Below are 22,649 nucleotides of genomic sequence, written 5' to 3' on the forward strand. Positions count from 1 at the left end.
ATTTAATAATGTGTTTTGTTTATCAACCTTTTGTTCACATGTATTGCTATTGTCATGATTTTATTAAGAGTGTATTAATAGGGTCAAGTTTTATTTTCTTCTGGAAATATTTTCCTGTGACCTTAGCTCCCCGAATAAGTCTTATTTGGTGAACTTTATATTGAAAGTTCAGACCTAAAGGGAATGGAAGGTGGAGAACAGAAAGACAAGGGCACTGAAGACTCATTTTGTCTTTCTCATTGTTTTTTGGATCTAGCTATGATCTGTTTTTACAAATTAAGTCTATACCAACTATTTCTGAATCTGCAAAGAGCTGTTTTAAATAGTGAACATTTAGAATACTATATGAATAACTCTTTTTTTATAATATGGTTCTTGTTAAAAAATATATTTATTTATTTATGCATACAGAACTGGGGTATAGACCAGAGGTGCAGGGGTGGTGAGAGGTTTCACCAGAGCCAGAGTGGGGAGCAAAACAGGCAGATGGATGACATACACTGCTGAGGGGAGCAGCGGGCGGGTCAGGAGAGGCCTGCTAAGCCATGTGGGTCACCTCCCTGGCCGGGGATCACACTCATGCTATAGTGGCTGTGATAGTGTCATAGTGCTTTACTTTAACCTTTTGTGCCACCAGGGAGGGCCCTCTTTTTGGCCTTTTTAAGTCAAATTATTTTTATTGAAGTAATTTTGGGGTACAACACTGTCCATGGTTTAGAGGTATAATTTCATACCTATTTGATACCATCACACCATGCCTACCACCAAAACACCAGTGATCTTTCCCTGTACTTCACTGGCCTCCTGCAACTAAACCTCCATTTTAAAGAGCATGTGACTCTCCCTAGCATTGGAGCTCTGCTCCAATTACATATTGCCAACTACTGACTGCACATTGTCACTGGAAACCTCACGGCTACCTCAACCTTAGCATATTTAGAATGTTCCAACTTTACCTCCTTTACAACTACCCTGATTCCTTTAATGATCTGCCATTTTGCCAGATACCCAAACTAGAAACACCATAGTGCCTGCCTCATGGCCCTGTCTGTCCTCCTGTGGCCAGGCACACAGCGCCAAAGCCCTAGCTTCCCAGTTGCCCTTCTTTCCTCAGGCTCTTTTCCAGAACACCAAACACAGCCTTCACTGTTGGACTCACTGGATTCACACAGCCTAATTTGTCCTCCTCAGGTGACTCTATTGCACCATTCCTCAAAAGACATTGTTTGCTTTAGTTACATTTATCTTATGCTATGCAAGCGGATACATGGAAGACAGACTAAGGGTTACATGACAAGTAAGTTTCCTTTTAAAGCCTTTTAAAAACTCCTGTGCTAAAACTAAACCACCCTGTCTTCTGAAATCCTCCAGCCTTTCCAGTGATCCTAGATCTGGTTCAGTTCCAGTCTCTGCTCTTGTGTGCCTGCCACAGTTTCTGTGAGATAGTTGTTGCTGAACTGGGATTTGCCCACTGGGTTTTGTGCTTGTGTCCAACTGACTGTGGTATTTGCTCACTGCTCTTCAGGAATTTGTTCCCAGGTCACAAGGTTGTGGTGATTCAAGTCCATCCATGATTCTCCTTCTTATTAAAGAAAAATGTTCTTATCTATGCTGGTAGTCATGATTTCTGTAATACTTGGAATGCCCTCCCTCTCCTTTAAACTCAACAAATACACAAAATAAAATAAACAAATACACAAATACCATGCACTTATACTGGGTGAGAATGGCTGGCTGATTCTCAAGGGATTCAAATATCTATTGTTTGTCCACAACTCCCATAATTCAATATGTGAAAACCTGTCAATGCCACAAAGAAAATTCCATAGCCTAAATCACCATCATGTCCCTAGGAAATTATGGTTTGATGACCTTGCTGAAGCCAGGTGTAGAGTATACACAATGCTCTTATATGAAAGTCAACTAGAAATGTGATGGAATAAACAGAACTTTTAAGGAATTGAGAATGAAATGATATTAGTTATTAGATTGCAGGTACAGTAACAAGAGAAAACTTCCTGCCCATCAAAAATGTGTTTCTAATGACAAGTATATAATCACATATTTAGACCTATAGGTACCAACTGCTGCTGTAAACTTGGGAATGCTGCAAGGCATTCATTTGTACAGACTGAGATATCTTTACAAGTTTTCACTATATATATATGTAGACAATTATTGGTAAATCAGTTCATTTTAAAAGTTATTTCATGCGCCACAAACATGGCTGAACAGATTAACAAGATCACTAGAAGTTGGAAAAGAAAACCAACTTCTAAATGGATGAAATGTCTGCTATCTTTGGGACAGATAAGTCTAGTTACTCTGGCTTTTGTGCCCCCCAAACCAGACAGAAGTGCTACTTTTGTCACTGGTGATTGAAAATGGTGATGGCTCTTCTGAAATTTGAGGAGCACCAGATTTCCTTTAAACATGCCACCAGCTGGACTTCTAGCCTGTCTTGAGGAATTCATATTTCCACTCACAAACAGTACACTTTTTTCCTGAGATCCTATGCAATCCACTCTTTTGATGGTAGTAGAGAACATTCAGTAATGGTTCAGTTACGAGGTTATAGATATGGACAAAATGCATGGGCTGTGTGCTCCCTGGAACGCGAACATACCTATTTCCCTACCCTATCCTCCTACCAGTCAGTCCTACAGAGGTTCAGATGAAGGTCATTCTAGAAAACCACTCCAATACCTGTCAGATCCTGTGTCAGTATAATTTCAACTTTCAGACGTGCTATCAAAGTAGGAGACAACACATGCGGTTCTAAAAGCTAATCTGGTTAAATGAAGTATTAGCAAATAAAAGGGTCACAAATTTCACATAATCTATTTGTCAAAACAGAAAGAAAGCAGTTTCTCTACATTTCTCTGTGCCACCTGACCTCTGCTTTTTTAATGGTCCTTTGCTTTACAGTAAATGCTTTAAATATCATGTGAGATAGGTGAAAGTTTGGGAGTCAAGATTTCCATCACTGGTAACTGGAACTGGTGATGGTGCTTCTTAAATTTGAGAAGCACCAGTTTTCCTTTAAACACTCCATCAGTGATTTAACCACAATCTCTGGGAGAAGCAGTATTCATGTGTGGGGACGTGACCAGTGCCCCATTTCTTAAATAGGCACTAAAGCGTCTCAAGTGTCAATCATTAGTGCTGGGGAGAGAAAGATTGATAAAACCTTCCCCTACAACCATATCGGGGCCTGGTAGCGACACGGGTACCTACTCAACTCACTGGGTTGTGGTCACTGCAACTGGGCTTCTTGCTGCCCCTTTCCTGACAGCAGACTTGCTCTCCTGGAAACCAAGTACAGGCCCTGTGTCTTGCTTGCTAGAACAACACAGTCATTTTAAAACAGTTCAATTAATTTATTATTTATTACTTATTAAAGGAAAGACTTCCAGGAATTTAAGAAGTGATATAAGAATCTCTGAGATTTCTGATTCTGTCAGTAATACTAGTATTGAAGAGCCTCCACAAGGATTCCTTCCTGCTTCAAAGTTTTCCATGGCTCCTCAGAAACGTTGACATTCACAGGAACCAATATGAACTCAGCTGGAGTTATAAAGAGACAAATGCCAAGTGTTAACTCCACTGACATTTTCAGAAATTTGGCACTGGGAGGTATCCTGAAGACTCTGGAAAACTGACCAAACGATGAAAGCTGATAAAGCTGCCTCTGTTGTAAAGCAGTGTGGCTAAGAGAATACACCTGAAGACCTCTAGCTGCTACTTACTAGTCGTGTGACCCTGGCCAAGTTCCTTAACCTCTCTAGGTGTCAGTTTCCTCATCTGTGAACTATAGACCTTGCATGTTTTCCTCACCCAGAATAATGCCAAAGGTTAAGAGTTTTATTTTCAAGCTTTCTAATAAAATTTTATTTCTTTAGGAGTTTAAAAATATTTGGAATTAGCTTCACCTTGTCTGGAAACAACAACAATGAATGATGACATGGCAGGTGCTTTTACTGATGTCCTCTAATAACATTACTAGATTGACAGTCATTGAGTCATTTTTTTTCTGATCACTAGGCTTTTTGATTTTGTTTATTTTGTATGTGGAGGTCCAATTGTTCCAGCACCATTTGTTGAAAAGATTATCTGTTCTCCACCAAATTACTTTGGCACCTTTGCTGAAAATCAATTGGCCATATGTGGGTCTATTTCTGAACACTGTATTCTGTTCCATTTTTTATGTGTTTATCTCTTTGCCAACATCACAGTGCCTTGATTACTGCACTTTTATAGTAAATCTTAAAATTGGGGAGTATAATTCTCTAGCTTTATTCTTCTTTAAAAAATGTTTTGGCTATTTTAGTTTGTTTTTCCATATAAATTTTAAAATGAGCTTTGCTATAGCCATATAAAAAGTCCTGCTGAGATTTTGGTTGGAACTGTGTTAAATCTATATTTATTTTGTTGAACCCTCCAATCCACAAACTTAGTATATTTCTACTATTATTTAGAACTTTGATCTTCTTCATTGGTGTTTTGTAGCAACCCACATATTGTGGTTAAATTTATTATTAACTTTTTCATTTTCAGAGGCAGCGGCTAATAAATGATAAAATTTTAATTTGCATTTAATTATTACTATTAATATAGGAATAAGTTTGGTTTCTGATCTTGCTACTTGAGAAGATGGGAGTTTTGGTTTCATTAGACTTTACAGGTAGACAATTATTTGTCTGCAAATTGGGACTGCTTCATTTCTTTCCAATTTCTATGTCTGATTTTTTTTTTTGGTCGTACTAGCAGACTTTCAGTTTGATCTTAAATGGGAGTTAGAGGCATGGACATCTTTGCCTTATTTCTGATTTTAGAGGGAGAGGCACTTAGTCTTCCCAGAAAGTGTAGTGTTAGCTGCAGGGCATTTGCAGACATAGAGGGAATATCCTGTATGATGAAGAGGGAGTTCCCTTTTATGTCTAGCTTGCTGAGAGTACCCACCTCCATATGTAGGCTGCCTTGATTCAAGGGCAGGCGATTCTGGAAGAAAATTGGTGGCTCAAGCTGATTTTTCAATATAACTGCTATCAATATCAATTTTTTACCAATACTTCCAATAATGCTCCTTGTAGCTTATCAGTTCTATGCTGAATTCAGTAGCAGAGACAGGGTAGTCAATTATTCAGTTATTCTGTGCTATCCTCTGAAACTATAATCATGCTTATATCACTTTCTTCACTACATTATCATATTTTGATTATAGCCCTACTTGATCCTTGAGTTTATACCTATTTCTTATTTCTTTATTTAAGCAATTGGGGATGTTCAAAAGTTGACTGACTCAATATATGATTGAGTGAATAAGTAGAACTATTCAAAGTGAGAGGTTAGAGATGGCACCTTTTGTTTGCCCTTGGAAGGAATAGAAAATAAAAAGACATTTTCAGAATGTTGGAAGGAAATATAAGAATTTGCACAAAGAAGAACTAAGAAAAAGAACAGCAAACATGAATTGCCTTTTAATGTTCTCAGGACTCAGACTAAAGCTGATATGTATTTTGTTGTGTGTTTTTGGGTCCTGTTATAATTTGTCTTTTGAATAAGGCTAAACACTATAATCCTCTGCACACAGTGATACTGTCATTGATTTCCTGCTTTTCTTCAAGCTGACAAGTTTAGGTGACACCATTTTTTTCAAGTCCTTTTTTTAGACTGGACAAAATTTTTTCTAAACAGGATTATAAACATACTTCACATTTAACACTAAGACAGATGATGAATTATGTAACTCATTGGGTCATGATTTAATATTAGGTGTTTGAGTAACATTGCTTCTTAATTTGGCTTTGTTTCCATGTAAGCATTAAAGAGTTCTCTAGTGCCCATTCTACAGACTCATCCAAAAAATTGAAAAAGAAGGAAAACTACCACAAACGTTCTACAAAGCCAACATCACACTAATACCAAAACCTAACAAAGAAAACACAAAAAAAGAAAACTTCAGACCAATCTCCCTAATGAACACCGATGCAAAAATCCTCAGCATTAAAGAATTCTCTAGTTCAATATTACTTAAATTCAAAGCTTCTAAATTTTGTTTACTGAGCACCATATAAAATAATGACCTTAGGTCCATCATGAGAGAAAGGAGTTGAAATATTTCTGCAGTTGCTGGTTTCATTGTTGTGTGATGTCCCAGTGTGTACTTGAAACAAATCTTCATAGCATGGCCTGTGCACACCTGGGCTATGAACAAGGACCACCCTGTACATGTGGTCCATTACCAAACAGAATGCCATGCAGTATATAATTTTTCTTCCATATTTCTTAATACTTTAAAGCTCTAGAATGCTGATGGTTTTTATAATTTATGGGTTTGTCATTGTTTTTAGGTATGCACAAAAGGGAGATGAAAACTCAGGGCCTTCCCAAAATCATAAGTTTATTGACTTATCTTGGAAGATGGCTGCTCATTTAAGTTTAGTTGGATCAAGCATTATTGGTAAAATAGTTATCCAATGGAAGTATTACTTCTGGAGGAATGTAAAAATCATCTGGCAAATTCCTTCTGAAATACAGTGTTATAGGAAAGCAAGCTCCTCTATACGAGTCCAAGTGTTATTTTGCTCAAATGCAGATTCCCCTTCAAATTACTGGCTCCAGAAAAGCAGTGCCAACCTGTAGTTGGGACAACTGCCAGCCTCAGTATTTCCCCAAAATAACATGACATCAACTCATTAGTTGTGATCTAAATATCCCTTTCCTTTGTTCCTTCCCTCTTTTCTTTTTTTTAATCCGCATTTCACTGCCTCATTTCTGAAGTAATTCTCCTTGGGGAGTTGGCTAAAGGCTTAATCAAGTCAGTGGCATGGTGGAACCACACTGTACCAGCTTGCAAGAGATGACTGCTAAATATTCAGGAATTTTGAGAGCAAAGTTAACATTTGGAAACTTGATATGTCATGGAGGGAAGATTTATATCACTGAATCAGACTGATAAGTATTTTCAGTCTTACTGACCAAAGTTAAGGATGAAGGACAAGAGTGAACCATGCTCCTTGAAAAGAACAAAGGATTGCAAATCTCAATGGTGGATCTGAAGATGACACAGACTGAAAACTCATTTATTAACCGAGAACCAATTAAAGCATCTAGGGGCTTCCCAGAGTAAGAGTAATACTCAACAACTTACTGAGACCTTAAAAATTAGTAACTGTTGACTGGTGATTAAAGAAAAGGCCAGGCTTAGTTATCAAAGTATAGCAAATTACATTTACTGCTATTCTTACATTTTTTTCCTTAAAGGGAGGGAAAAGACCGCCAGTGCTTAATGTAAATTAGTTATCTTTTCTATGTGTTTTTGTTCATGTCTCTATTTTCAAATAGTTAGTACATATACTATGTACCAGGCTATCTTAACCACAATGGTGAAAAAATTCTAGTCACACACTGAAGACTCTAGTCATCTTAAAAGTTGATAGTGAAGTATTATTCAAAGGTCTCAATAATCAAAAATCGAATGTTTGGAGATGTAACCTTTCAACATTTTTGCTTCCACAAGAATAGACACCAGGAATCTTCTGGAGAGCAATATTTTACTTCTAAAGAAAACTGCATGTAGATTTGACAATCTTCTTGGGAAGAATCCAAATGTAACTAAAAAAATATTATAAATATGCTTTAGACAGAAATCTATGAAGTACAATAAGGAGAATTTTGACTTATAATTAACACATGGTTCTGAAAATATGAAGTTTAAAAGCAATAAGTGTTGGTTCTTAATAATGGGCTCCCAGAATTATACAGTGATATTTTGAGTTTGTTGTTGTAGTTGTTTACTATAAGAAAACACATGTTCCTATCAAGAATTTAAAATTAATGAACACATTTTATATGCAAAGCTCAATAAGTACTCTTTGCAAGCTGTACTCATTAAGGAAAATTACAAACGAATTAAACAAAAAAGTACAAAGCAAAATGACAGTAACTCTAGATATCTTAAATATCTAAGGTAGATATTTAAAAACAGCAAAAATAGAAAAGTTAGTGACAAAGCATGTAATATACAAACCATTCTTTTCTAGCATGCAAAAGAATTAGGGAAGGATGGAGAGCGATTTGTAAAGGATGGCATGGCAGGTCTGTAAAGGATGGCATGGCACTCTGGCGTCACTGCTGGAATCATGAAATTTAAACCATGAGATACTCCTTTAAATAACAACCATTCAAGATAGGTGAGTATAAGTCTCCCCTACCAGTAAACCTAGAGAGTATAAGTCTCCCCTACCAGTAAACCTCAAAATACTTGCTTATAAAAGCAAGGTTTCAAACTACCATGTTAAGTAATTCTATTTAGCCACTAGATGGAGATCAGGCTATTTCTTCTGCCAGGGGCTGAAGGAGCTGCTGGCACTCAGGCATAATATGTACTGAGAATCTAGTCTCTTTTCTCAGTACTTTTATAAGAAGCATTTTCCAAGCTTCAAAATCAGAAGCAGACTTAAATGGAATAAAGGGTTCATAAATGAAGAGAAACTTGAGGGAAATCAAACAGGGAGGAAACTTAAAAACCGTTGTTATTACCACTGCTCCTGATTCATGTTTACACCTGGTTTTGTAATAGGCTGCCTTCTTCTTCCCAAGCAGTTAGAAGAGAAAGATGATAAAAATATTAGAACAAAGCCTGCCTATTTGGACAATTCATTTCTTGGAGTATGCCAATAAATGTGTATGTCAAAAACTAACCAAAATGATCAAAAAACTTTAAAAATGGAAAGATACTGTTAGATTACATTTATTCTACTTTTCCAAATTGAATTATTATCCCATGCTGAATTATGTAACACTACATAAGTCCTATTTTTTTGGTTATAATTAAATTTGTATTGGAGATATAAGCTTAACATTTTCTGGAAAATGTCTGTTTTGGGGAAGGAACAGATAATACATTGCATAATACAGCTGAATATTTTGGTTATTCCTTGAGATGTTAGACTCCGTAATTCCATTCATTTCTAACTTATCAGACATATATTCATTCAATAAGCACTCATTACATAAAAACAAATAATTTGTGATGGTTTAAGAGAATTCCATTGTTATCAAACATGCTTTAAGGACCATGGTAATTTAGGGTATATAAGTGTATGTATAAAAAAGTATATTAAATGTCTACTATGTGACTATCATTATTTGAAGAGCTGGGCATACAAAGGTGCACAGTTGAGTTGGAGAACTCATGGGAAAGTGAAGAGCTGAAATGTGGGTTAATTTCTGCAGTGGTCAAGAACAGTTACCAAACTATGACAAGGTCTTCTTAAGATTTTATCTGCTGTCAGACCCGTGGAATCAAATTGACAGCCCAGAAATAAAATCATACATACATGATCAACTAATCTATGGCAAAGGAACAAAGAATATACATCTGGAGAAGAATTAAGCCTCTTCAATAAATAGTTCTGAGAAAACTGGACTGCTGCACACGAGAGAATAACACTAGACCATTATCTCACACCATACATAAAAATCAGCTTAAAATGGTTAAAAGACTTGAATGTAAGACATGAGACTACAGAATATACAGAAGAAAGTCCATGATGTAAACCTTACAAATATCTCTGAGGACATGTCTCCAGAAGCAAGGAAAACAAAGGAGAAAATAAACAGCTGGGACTACATCAACTAAAATGTTCTTGTATAGCAAAGGAGACAGCAACCAAACAAAGATACACCCTACTAAAAGGGAGAAAATATTTGCACACCATACAACTGATAAGGGATTGACATCAAAGATCTACAAAGAGTTCACACAACTCAACAAAAATAAACAACCCAGTCAACAAATGGGCAGAAGAGCTAAAAAGAAACTTCAAGACCTGCAAATGCCAACAGGTACTGAAAAATTGCTCAAAATAATTTATAATCAGGGAAATGCAAATCAAAACACAATTCTGGAATACTGTGTGCAGGTTCCTCAAAACTCTAGCAATGGATCTACCAGATGAACCAGTGATTTCACGTCTTGGAATCTTCCCAAAGAATACAAAAACACTAATTCAAAAGGAAACCTGTATTCCAATGTTTATTGCAGCACTAGTTACAATAGCAAAGATATGGAAATAATCTAAATGCCCCCAGACATAAAAATGCATCAAGAAGATGTAGTATATATGCACATGGAATACCATCAGTGATGGAAGAAGATAAACTCATGTCCCTGGAGGCAAATGGATGGAACTGGAAGGGATTATGCTAAGCAAAATAAGGGAGGAAAAAGAGATGCATCAGATGGTTTGACTTGTATGTGGAATATAGAGAAACCAAACAAAGGGCCAGGGATAAGACAAAATTTAAAAACTGACCAGAGATCTGAGGCCTTCAACAGGGGAGGGAGAGGGATCAAAATAGGGGAGTGAAGAGTGTAAGGGTCACGGGCGATGGACACTTTGCTGGTGGGAGAACTACAGGGACAAAACCTGAGGGGAGATAGCAAACACTGGCCACAAATTAACAGCAATGTTATAAATAAATAAAATTTTGAAAAAGTGTTTATCTGTAATGAAAGATAAACTTCGATGGAAGCCACCACATCTGCCAATAGCAAAAACATGACCTTTGTTCTTTGTAACACATGAGCGACTGAAGTAAAATATAAGAAACAAAAATATAATAGTATTTACTATTAAGCATGAATCACTGTAATGAAAGAGCTTAATTCTACAAATATATCAATAAATAGTTCTCATATAAGGAAAATCACATAAATAACCACATATATTAGTAATTATTAACTAGGTGTCAATGTACCTCATTTGTAGAAATTTCTTCTCATTGGTTCTTTGCAGAACAATACAAATGGCAGAAACTTACCTTCCCTTTGGATGGATTAAAAAAAAATGTAAACAGTTTTTCCCTGAAGATTAAAATGAATAAATTACATCAATTTATAATATACTTCAGTATTTATGGGTATGTAGTTTTCTTCATTGTTCACATTAGTCCCAGACAGCAACTAGATTAAACGGAGCCTATAAGTCATTTATGGAGTGTGGAGTTTCCTCACTTTGTGATCTGATCTTTTGGTGACCTTACTTCTTTCCAGGGTTCTACTTACTATGACTGCTAAGTATGCATTATCTGGAAATAAGAATGCATTATCTGGTAAAAACGCATCTCTTTTGGATGCATAATTTTTCTTATCTCCTCTAGCCAAAAGGGTTTGGTCTTAGAATAATGTGTTACATTTAAGAAACTCAGCACTTATTTCTCCTAGGTAGCTGCAGGAATGCCGATAGTGACAGGAGTAAACGTGAGAGCAGATGCACAGGTGCGCTGGAAACAGATTAATGCTTATGCTTCAAAAATAAAAGTTGATGGTATTCATGGATTGTGACCTGAACCTGTATGTATGAGTACTGACAGAAAAAAAGAATACATTGAAATGTTTTTACTATCAATTTTCTTCCTGTTATGAGCCCTTAAGCTATTAGCCCTTAGCTATTTACACACCTACTTCAAGTCACTGACCCTGAAGTATTTATGACGATGACATTTAGAACCAATTTTATACCCTGATTATAAATTCAGATTATAAATTAGTTCAAATGGTACCTGGATAGCTCTGTCGCCTTCTTGTCCAATCATGTTTCTCCATTCCATGAGTGATCGCTGCAGATGTTCAAGTCCCGTTTCCCAAAGCCTGACACGACCTCCCATGTCAACGGTAACGACACCACCTGTACCCCACTCGGCCAGGAGAGCATCTGTGTCTGAGATAGTAGCCAGCCATGTAGTATATGGCGAGAGAGATTCTGAGCTGAAAAAGAAAACACAGTATTTAACCAACGGGTGCTCCAGGTAAGGAGGTTTTGGCGTATCCTGACTTAGGTTCATTAACTTGTTGAAAATAATTATAATAATAACAGCAGATCATAGTAGACCAACAGATCTATTTGTAAGAGAAAAAAGTACAGTTATTTATTTACACTTTCCTGTATTTGTGGATCCCAGATAACACTAGCATTCACTGATAGAAAGAAAGGAACTCTAAGCCAACTCATCTTTCACACTTCTGTGGTGTTGGACTTGCTTCCTAGGGGCCTAAGGGCAATGCTGAAACTGATGTCTTGTTTAAGTGTTCCACTAAATCTATATCTGATTTTGCCTTTTTTTAACTAGAAAGTCATGTAAATTTAAAACAAGCAATTATTTATATATTTCTTGTGTTATGTGTTTTATACATATACCTACTTCATCTATGTCTACAGTAATTTCTAGGAACACAACATTAAGAGTCATCTGTATAGCTCTCATTATGCATAAGAAACAGATTATAAATTCCAATTACCAATGTTGATTCTCTAAATGCATCTGTTATTTTCCACATGAAATGAATGGGCTAACAGGATGACCTGATTAGGTAATAATAAACAACAACTACCAATGTAGATTTTAGAAAACCATTGTATATTCTATAGATTCTTATACTAAAGAGTAAATTAAGACTATTTTGACTTTTTTTTTTCAGTCTTAGTAGGTCCTAAACACAGAGTAACAATTACTCTACTATGGCATAGAATTGTTAACAAATATTTACATGAGGTGGGTGGAAACAGTAGGATGGGAATACGTGCTTTAGAAATCCTACTCAAAGAATATAACATCTTATATAATACAGGATTTATATCCTGTGTTCTCTCAAAATTTTTTTTGCCTAAATAACAAAATCAGTCGGTATGAAATAAAGGGCTATTTAGGAATATAAAACTTTTCAACATGAAACTATCATGTTTAAATTCTTCCACACACAACCAAGGTATGCATTTTATTGAGCATTATCTACTGGTTGTATATTTAACTCTCCATTTTAAATTTATAAGGGTAGTTGCTTCAACATTTTACAAAAAGGAAAGAAACTACACATTTACTGTAATTTGTGTAACAGAGCTCTTCTTCAAAAAGTAAAGCGCAGTTTCTCCTTTTATGACAAGGTCTTTAAGGAACACATAGATGTATAGTAAAGTGAATCCTAGACTTACAGATAACTACATATAACAGTTAGGTAGTATCATTAGGTAGGTATAAATAGTATGAACATTTGAGGAAAAATTATCAAGTGGCAAAAGTGACATTCATTTTGGCCCTACTGTTACATATATTTTTCTGGTAAAGTAAGCTATCAAATGGAAAATTCTTGACATCCAGCAGAATGTTAAATTTAAGCAACTAGCAACAAAACTGGATCCCAGATGGATTGTTCTTTGGATTACATATATGCCAAAAATGGCAACAGTTACTCTCAAGAGAAACTTAGGCTATACTGACAATGAACAGATTTTAAATCACATAGCACTGGAAATGTAGCAAGTCCAAATTGAGATGTTCTATAAATATAAAATATATACTGGCTTTCAAAGAATTAGAAGAAAAGAGGAATGGAAAATATCTTACTAAAATTTTTATAATGAGTATATATCAAATGCTAACATTTTAAATATACAGAGTTAAATAAAGGGAGTTAATCTCATCTTCTTAACTTTTAATGTGGCTACCAAGAAATACAAAATTACATGTATGGCTCACATTGCAATTTATTGGACATATAATTTTACACGAATGAGTTGTGATGACCAGCTGGCTCTGCCTACAGGCCTGCTCTTCCAAATGTTCTTGTTTGACAGGTATATTGTAAGGTTCATACAGAATTTTTGAAAAGAAAAAGACACAAAAAGCTAGAGTTAATGAAGGAAAAATTAAGAGAAATATTAATACCTTACAAATATAAACAAAAATTTGTTCTATATTACTCAAACAAGTGGTATGTTCAAATGAGCATACCATTAATAGAGAATAAGGAATTTTCTCAAATGACTGAAAGCCATTTTCCATTAAACTGAGAAGTTTATGGTATTCCAAGAAGGCACACTTACATATTTACAGCTTATAAATCTACTTCTATGAAGAATGCTTTTAGTACTCACATTTACCTGATTAAAGGGTCTTGGTAATGAAACCCTGTTTTTGGCTTATGATGTACTTAGTTACTCTTGGTTATTTTTCTCTGCGGGTTCAAAGTATGTACAAAGGTAGCCTTTTTTTGTTTTGATGTCCTTTTGTCCCATGTGTATGTTATTTTTTCCCCCACCACACCATACACACCACTAACTTCCCCCCCCTCCACTCCTTCTTAGCCTCAGAATTCTCCCTTTATTGTTATCCATTAGTTTTAGAGAAGTATTTTGCGTTGGTGAATCATTTACTATGTTTGGTATTTGTCTATGTCATTCTGATTTGCTTTACTGCACATAATGTCCTTGAATTCCTTCCATTTTACTGTAAATGGTGACATTTCATCTTTCTTGTGGCCAAATAGTATTTCATTGTGTGGGTATATCATATTTCCTGAGTCAGTGTTTTATTAGAGGACACTCCAGTTGTTTCTATGTCCTAGCTATTGTAAATAATGCTGCAATAAACATCTAGGAGATCTAATTTTTTGAATTGATGGGTTTGTCTTCTTTGGATAGATGTCCCAGAGTGAGATTACTAGGTCATATGGTATTTCCATTTTCAATTTTTTAAAATAAGATTTATTTATTTATGCATACAGAACTGGGGTACAGGTCAGAAGTGCAGGGGTGGTGAGAGGATTCACTCGAGACAGAGTGGGGAGCAGAACAGGCAGATAGATCAACAAAGCACACTTCTGAGGGAAGCATCGGGGTGGGTCAGGAGAGGTCTGCCATGCCATGTGATCACCTCCTGGGGCGGGGATCAAACTCAAGTTGAAGTGGCTTTAGCATCTTAATGCTGTGCTTTAACTAGCTGCACCACCAGAGAGTGCCTACATTTTCAATTTTTTAAGGTAATTCTAGATTGCTTTACAAAATGATTGCATCAATTTACATTCCCAACGGTGTATGAAGGTTCCTTTTTCTCTATATCCTCTGCAACACTTGATAAGGGCTCTTTTTAATAAATGTCATTTTCATAGTTGTGAGACAACTTCTTGCGGTTTTGACTTACATCACCTTTATTAAAATGATAATGAACATTGTAGCTATTGGTCTTCTAGAGATCCTTTTTGATGAACTATCTGTTCAATTCTGCTGTCTACTTATCATTTGGGCTGTTCATTTTTAAATTTGCTAAATTATGTAAGTTTTAAAAATATATCTTTTGAATGTTAACCCTTTGTTGGTTGTGCACTGTGTGAATACTCTCTCTTATTCATTGGGGTGTCCTTTTAATCCACTTAAATTTTTTCTCTCTGTAAAAGCTTTCTGAGATAATTCCAAATGTTTATTTTTGCTTTTACTTCTCTTGCTATATGGGGGTTGAGTCTCCAAAGACACCTCTATACCTCCATCAGTAATTCATGAAAGATATTGCCAATGTTTTGATTAGATATGCAATAATTAAGTACTGCCCTTATATTTTATTGCTCCAAGTCTTACATCTAAGTTATAATCCACTTAGATTTTATTTTTGTGCATGAATTTATAGGATGATCCAAGTTCATTCTTTACACATGGCCATCAGTTTCCCCAGTACAATTTATTAAAGAGACACTCCATTCTGCACTGTACAGTGATGGCTCCATTATCACAAATTAAGTATTTATACACAAACACACATGCACACAAACACAAATTTATTTCTGGGCTTTTGATTCTATTCCAGTGACTCATGTATCTTTTCTAATTATTATTGCTTTGTAGGGTAGTTTAAAGTCAGGTAAAGTGATGCCTCCCCTTCTCTCTTAAGATTATTTTTGCTACTCAAGGCTTTTTACAGCTTCATACAAATTTTAATTTTGTTTTGTTCATTTTTTGAAAGAACATTATTGCTTTCTTTGGGGACCACCCTGTTACAGATCTGTGTAACATCTGAACATTTTCCAAAATGAAAATAAAATAGCAGTAAAACATAGCAAGAACAGAGAGTTAAAAAGCAACTGTAACTGAAAATAAAAAAAGAAGCTTGCTTTTTAAGGAAGCAAAAAGCAACATTTTTTTCACTAACATATAAGTTAAGAACAAAGGTAAAAATGGATTACCTAGGAATTGGGATATATCTGAGTTTCTTTACTTGAAGATCGGTGACTTCAATATAACCAGCTGTTTGTGGAGGAGTCACATCTGCAAATAAATCATGCGGTGAGTTGACTATAAAATCACTGCACAATATTAAAACTGGACCAAAAGGAAGCAAAAATGTTGTTGAAATGGAATGAAATTATCAGCAGCCTAGAGCAGACCTCTTTAAGTTCAATTGACAATGGCCCCCACCAAGTCTATCCTGAAGGCTTGTCACAGTTCTTAACTTCCAGAAAAGAATTAAAGTTCTCTTCATCATCTTTGATACATTTTCAAGATGGATCAGTGTTCTAGCCCTATGGTTTCTCAGTATCTGCATTCTGTTTTCCTTTGTAGGGAGTCACAATGACAGTGTAATAGGGTGGAATCAGCACTCATTTTGTAAATAGACTGACCTGATGTGACTCCAAGTTCTGATCTTTCCTACTTGTATTTTATGCTGGTCAAGTAAGTTATTATTTCTCTGAGATCTGTTTTTTTGTCATTTGTAAAATGGGGACAACAGCATCTAAGCATCACAGACATGATTTTGAATAAAACATCTAATTAGCTCTCATTGCACAGTTTCTGTTAGAAGGTGGGGCAGTGGGATAAATTCTCTGGTCTTGAACAATATGAAAAAGTGGGGGAAGAAAAGGGTAAAGAGATACTGAGGCCAGAGCTTTCACTGCCAATACTGAGCTGCTTCCAGCAAATTCCAGGGGCTCACTGTCTTCCATGATCTGAGCAAGGCCTCATTCTCCTCACCACTGGCTGCTACCACCATGTGGCAGGACCTCTTTGTAATCTTTGCAGACAGTTTTAATGCTGATAACAACCAAGGATTTATGATTTCTGTTTGGGAGATGAGGAAGCTGAGGTTTATAGAGGTAATACAGCAATGTGACTTGTTTGAGGGGAATGCTGGAGAGTGATGGAGATGGCCTTCCAACCCAGCTTCTGGCTCTGCAGTCTGTGCTCTGCCCACCGCTCCACTTGAGTTGGCTCTATGGTCAACAATGACTTCAAATAGCTCCACTGACAGTGTCTTAGATAATGTCTCTTTAAAAAAATTTTCCCTTTGGGCCCTCCCTGGTGGCGCGGCAGGTTAAAGAACAGCACTGAGAAGCTAAAGCCCTTCAGCATGAGTTCGATCCCCACATGGCACTGCAGACCTCTCCTGACTCACCTGCTGCTCCCCTCAGTAGTGTACTTCATTGACCTGCCTGTTCTGCTCCCTACTCTGTCTCTGGTGAATCCTCTCATCACCCCTGCACCCCTGGCCTGTACTCCAGCTTTGGATGTATAAATAAATAAAACTTAAAAAAAATTTTCCCTTTACAGAACCCAAACTTTCGAGGATTTTTGTCTGCCTATCTGACTGCCTATCTCTCTCTCCCTTACTATCAAGCTCCCTGTCTTTTTTTTTTTTTTTATATAACAACTGTAATTAACATGAAATGGAGAGTATGTCTACACTGAATTTATCAAATGTAATTCATAAAAAAGAAAACTTGGCACTTTTATTTTATGTTTATACTTGAAGGTTCTGAAGTAGTAGAACATCTGAAAAACTCAAAACATCTCTCATTTATTCAAAAAATGTGGTTGATCTTACTTTACACCAACATTAAATAGGCACTGGGAATAGAACAGAAGCAGATATGGTTCCTGTCACATCTGAGGAGACTATAACATAAAGAAAAAAATTCCTTTTAAAAAAACCAAACCACTGTGGATATTTGAAAAGGACTCCAAGGTGAGAATAACAGGCCAGTGGCCACTTGTGGATTGCAGAACCAGGCAAGAAGTGGTCCCAGGGGAAAAAGAGGTTAGGTGCAAGGGAAGGTAATATTCAGAGATAGTAGAGGGTGAGCAGAATTGCTATGGTAATAGATTGGCTGTCCCTAGATGGTCATATGTGCGAAATGAATATGCTTTGCAAATGCTGCCTAAAATGTAAGGTCAGGCTTGGATAAAGTTTTGGACTATGTATCATTTTTGATAGCTTCTGTTGCTAGGACCTAGCTGAAGTAGATTAAATTATTTATAGATCCCAGCTCTTGCCAACAATTTCTAGTTACTGAAGTGCCTGGAATATCTAGAGATCCCTCAGTAACCAACTTACATTTTGGCTTGCCACTTATAGTCATTATTTTAAAAATTAGTAGTAGTATTAAGTTGAGCTATTGTCATCAGCACAACTTCAGACTTGCTGTGAAATCAAAGTCAGCTTAATTTAGAATACCTTTTTCCTACATCTTTCTTATCTTTCATTGTGAAAATTAATTCCATGGCATAAAGAGGGTGAGAAAATGTAATAATGGCTGTCTATTTCAGGAAGGAGAAAGCACTCTTGGTGCTAAAAAATATTTTCACCTATCACAAAAGGCAATGTGTGGCTATAAGCACTTCAAAAAATATACTAAGGGTGGTGGTATTAGTGGCAGTAATGGCAAACACTTGAAAAATAATCAAAATTGATGTTTACTGATTTGAAAATAAGTCAGCTCCAGGTATGTGATTGAATTAAGGAAGTGAATATCATGGTTAGATTTTCCTCCAAATTTAGCCAAATTCCTACCTATCCACTTTAAACATTTCAACACTGTAGAGACTCAGTAAATTTCCATTACATTTATCATCCAGGTGGATTTCAAAGATACCTGTCAGCAAATTTAAGGATTAGTTCACTAACAGTTAAGGGCCACGCGGCAGTATTTACTGCACAGTGCCCCAACAGTGGCACAGCTGACACTCAGTGCCAACGTGTGGGGGTGGGATGAAAGCTGTCAGCAGCACAACCAAGAACACTTTCAGAGGGAAGAGGAAACTATATTACAAAATCCACTCCTGGCAATGTGGTTTGATGTACATATGCTGGCCGCTTCTCTTGTGCACTCTGCCTGTTTTCACCGATTGGAAAAGTGATGAGCACTCTACAGTCATGCTGATACCAAATCTTTGAACGTAAACAGTGTTCTGTTTTTTTTTAATCAAGTGTAGTTATTTTGTGTTTATAGAGGTCTGTGATTTAAAAGAACAAAACCAAAATGCTAATATTTAACTAGAAGAAAAACAATCAGAAAAAAAGGACTAAGTATCTTCCTGTCTGCATTAAAGTTACACGATGTTTGTGCAAATCAACAGCGGATAGGCTTTATATTATAGTTTCTATTGATTTCTTTAATAAAAGGCTGGTAAGTATTCATTCCTGATTAATCAGATGATCGGATTATGCTCATTTAAAAAATCAATTTTGTTGATTTTCATGAGACCTAGATTTCATAGACACATAAAGAGTCAGACAATTTGAAAAAGAAAGCAGAACCTGTTTACTTTTCTAATCACTTGTCTACTCCTCCTAGGATACTTTCAACTTTTGAATCTGATTTTTTTAGCTTTCACCTTCATCCTTAAAGTGTTAAGTTGATGTCTGAGCTTTAGGCATTACTTACTGACTTCTTATCCTGCAAGATGAAAATTTAACTCGTTCATCTACTACGCATTTCTGCTGACACCTCACTTCTCCATCTCCCAAAATATTTACATAATTTTAGTTAGATTAACATCCAGTGCTTATATTAGGAATATATGAATGCTACTCACAGCTGGGCTATGTCTTATAGTGTTACTGCTTTTTCTTTACTGTACAACTTTTGTTTTTATATTTTGTTGATTTAGTTTTTCACATACTCAGTATATATTCATCCTCAAAGTGCCCTAATTGTCAAAATCTCTAAATAAGTTCAAACAGATCAGGTTTATTTACCCATCCTATGGAGACTGGAGGCATCTCTTCTTAAGTATTCTCATCTATTGTAATTTAACCAGTTGATTCCCTAGGCTGACGCACAGCTATTATCCTGTGATCCCTCCTTATCATTCTCCTAAGATTGTTTTTTTTTTTTAGATATTTATTTATTCATATAGAACTGGGGTACAGGCCAGAGATGCGGAGGGTGAGAGGATTCACCAGAGACATAGAGGGGAGCAGAACAGGCAGATCCACGAAGTACACTGCTGAGGGGAGTAGTGGGCGGGTCAGGAGAGGTCTGCCGCACCATGTGGTCACCTCCAGGGCGGGGATCGAACTCGTGCTGACGTGGCTTTAGCTTCTTAGTGCTGTGCTTTAACCCGCTGCGCCACCAGGGAGGGCCCTAAGATTGTTTTTTTAAAGACCTTATTTTATAAAATTCTTCCTATGTGCCAGACACTTTTCTAAGAATTTTATATATGCTTGAAATATTTAAAGAACCACCATTTAAACAAATGAGGGGAAATAAAAATTCTAATAACCAAAAATAGGCAATTCTCACAAGGGTAAATCACAATATATGAAAATATGTTCAAACTCAGCTCTCCAGTACAGGGACAGATAAAGTAAAACCATAACAAAATGTCCAACCCCTACACGAGAGGATGAGCCTAGAGACCAGGGCTTTTTATTAATGCTGCTGGAACCTATTTGAGAAATAATTTGGTAATTCTACCTTACAGTTTGTCAACAGGTTCAAGAATATTCATAGCTCATTGTTTGTATAGGCAAAAATTGGTGAGAACCTAATGCACACCAACATAGAACAGATGAATAAACTGCCATTTGTTTGGAATGAAGCAAGTGAAGAGGAGCTGTGAGCATGGATGAAGACAGAAATTCTCTTCTCTTGTCAATCTGCCAGGCTCTTTTGAAGCCACTTTGCAACTCAGGTCTAGCTTTTGGACTTCTGTGTTCATCTCTGTACTGTCCAGTTTTAGGAAGAACTCTGCTAAATTAACTCAACCAGAATCTCCCACTCTCAAAATGTGATCATGCTTGACATCTGAACAGACTCTTTCTCCACCATCCCTCAGGACAGGTCTGGTCCCTCTGGCCTGCCTTCCTCAAGAAATCTGTTAGGTGAGTTTAACCAGAATCTTTCCTTATCCCTGATTTCCTTTTGGGACTTTTCCAACTACTTATATCCACCAGCAACATTGGAGACTGGAGACTCCATACAAACAGACCTTAAGGCTTACCATAAACTACAAAGCTAGAAAATAAAGAGATTGCAAGAGTAGTGAAAGTACCAATACAAGATCACTAGAACACAACAGAAAATCTGGAAGTAGACCCAAACATATGTGGCCTGTTGATTTTCAGTAAAAATCTAAAGTTAACTCAATTGAGAAATGACAGACTTTTCTGCAAATGGTACTGGAACAATACAGCCATGCAAAACAACAAGTCTTAATACATATTAAAAAATTAAATAAAAATGGGTCTTCTCTGGTGGTGTAATGGGCTCAAGTGCAGCACTATGAAGCTAGCCACAACTGCTTCAGTACGAGTTTGATCCCCAGCCAGTGAGGAGACCACACGGCACAGCAGACCTCTCCTTTCTCCCCGCTTCTCCCCATCAGCAGTGTACTTTGTCAATCTGTCTATTCTGCTCCCCATTCTGTCTCTGGTGAATCTTCTCACTGCCCCTGCACCCCTGGCCTGTACACCAATGCTATATGCATAAATAAATAAATCTTAAAAAAAACAAGGTAGAAACAATCCAAATATCTACCACATGATAAAGTGGGTATTTGAAGACTGAATGAATTTACAGTAGGGATCAATATACAACCTGGCATGCATTATGAAATAATAAATATCAATTGGCTTTGAGAGCACAGATAACTGAATCGGCCTGCAGAAATCTTTGGTGTTTAGTCACAGGAGAGTAAAACAAAATTCAGGCTTCATTTTCTATGCCTAGCATACTCATGTGTCACTTAAAGGCAAAGATACATCACTAGCGGATTTTGTCATCTTATGAATGTCATAGCGTGTAATTACACAAACCTAGATAGCATGGTCTACTGTCCTCTAGCATATATGGTTAGCCTGTTGGGAAGTCTGCTACTGAACGGCACATCATTAAGCAATATATGATTGTATTCTAATTATTTTTAAAAGTCTCTTTGAGAGCATATATTAGATAAAGACATTATATTGATTTTAATGCAAATAATGATGTGTTCTAATAGTAATGACTACCACCACATTCAGTGAAAACTTTTTGAGGTCTTTTCAGCTACTTCTAGACCATTTTAGTTATCCATATTTATAAATATAGAATGGTAGTAATAAATTAAATGTTCCTACCAAAAGAATTAACCACTATGTTTCTTACCTTTTGGGTAGATATCTTTTAGAGGAACTTCTCCTGGAGGCAAAATCCTAACTATCTGATTAGTGTCTAAGAGAGTCACACAATTGTTCTGTTTTGCAGTTCCACTTTTCTTCTTTCCTCCATAGAATACTGTATCAGTGATCCCTGCTTTATGCAAAGATGATGTCCTTTTCCAGGAATAAACTTCACTGGGTGACTGGATAAAAAGAAATTAAAATACTATAAACAACATTCATCACAACCTTCATAATGCACCCTTTGGAGCAGATACTAGTGGTAAATTTGTATTTCACAAGTATGAGAAAATTATTCCTTAACCTTTTAAAATCTGGTAGAGGGATAGCTGTTCTCAACAACAATCATAATTTTCATACAAGTGTGAAATATACATCATTTCTTATCTTGAATTATAACTAAAAAGAGGGACTATAGTTTTTACTTAAAAATA

At 36.3% G+C, this 22,649-nt stretch overlaps 1 protein-coding gene across 2 annotated transcripts in view; it reads right to left on the bottom strand.

Moving 5' to 3' along the window:
* Positions 1-22,649, bottom strand: part of VWA8 (von Willebrand factor A domain containing 8) — a 278,183-nt gene that overhangs the window by 83,179 nt on the left and 172,355 nt on the right. For both annotated transcript variants that reach the window (XM_012723268.1, XM_012723269.1), the window contains exons 36-38: positions 22,202-22,397; positions 16,019-16,100; positions 11,572-11,776 (exon numbers count right to left, since the gene is read on the bottom strand). In XM_012723268.1, the coding sequence (XP_012578722.1) occupies positions 11,572-11,776; positions 16,019-16,100; positions 22,202-22,397 (483 nt within the window). The remainder of the gene's footprint in view (positions 1-11,571; positions 11,777-16,018; positions 16,101-22,201; positions 22,398-22,649) is intronic.

The sequence above is a fragment of the Condylura cristata genome, unplaced genomic scaffold, assembly GCF_000260355.1.
Source record: "Condylura cristata isolate star-nosed mole 26May11 unplaced genomic scaffold, ConCri1.0 scaffold00010, whole genome shotgun sequence".
In the NCBI taxonomy this organism is placed as follows: domain Eukaryota; kingdom Metazoa; phylum Chordata; class Mammalia; order Eulipotyphla; family Talpidae; genus Condylura; species Condylura cristata.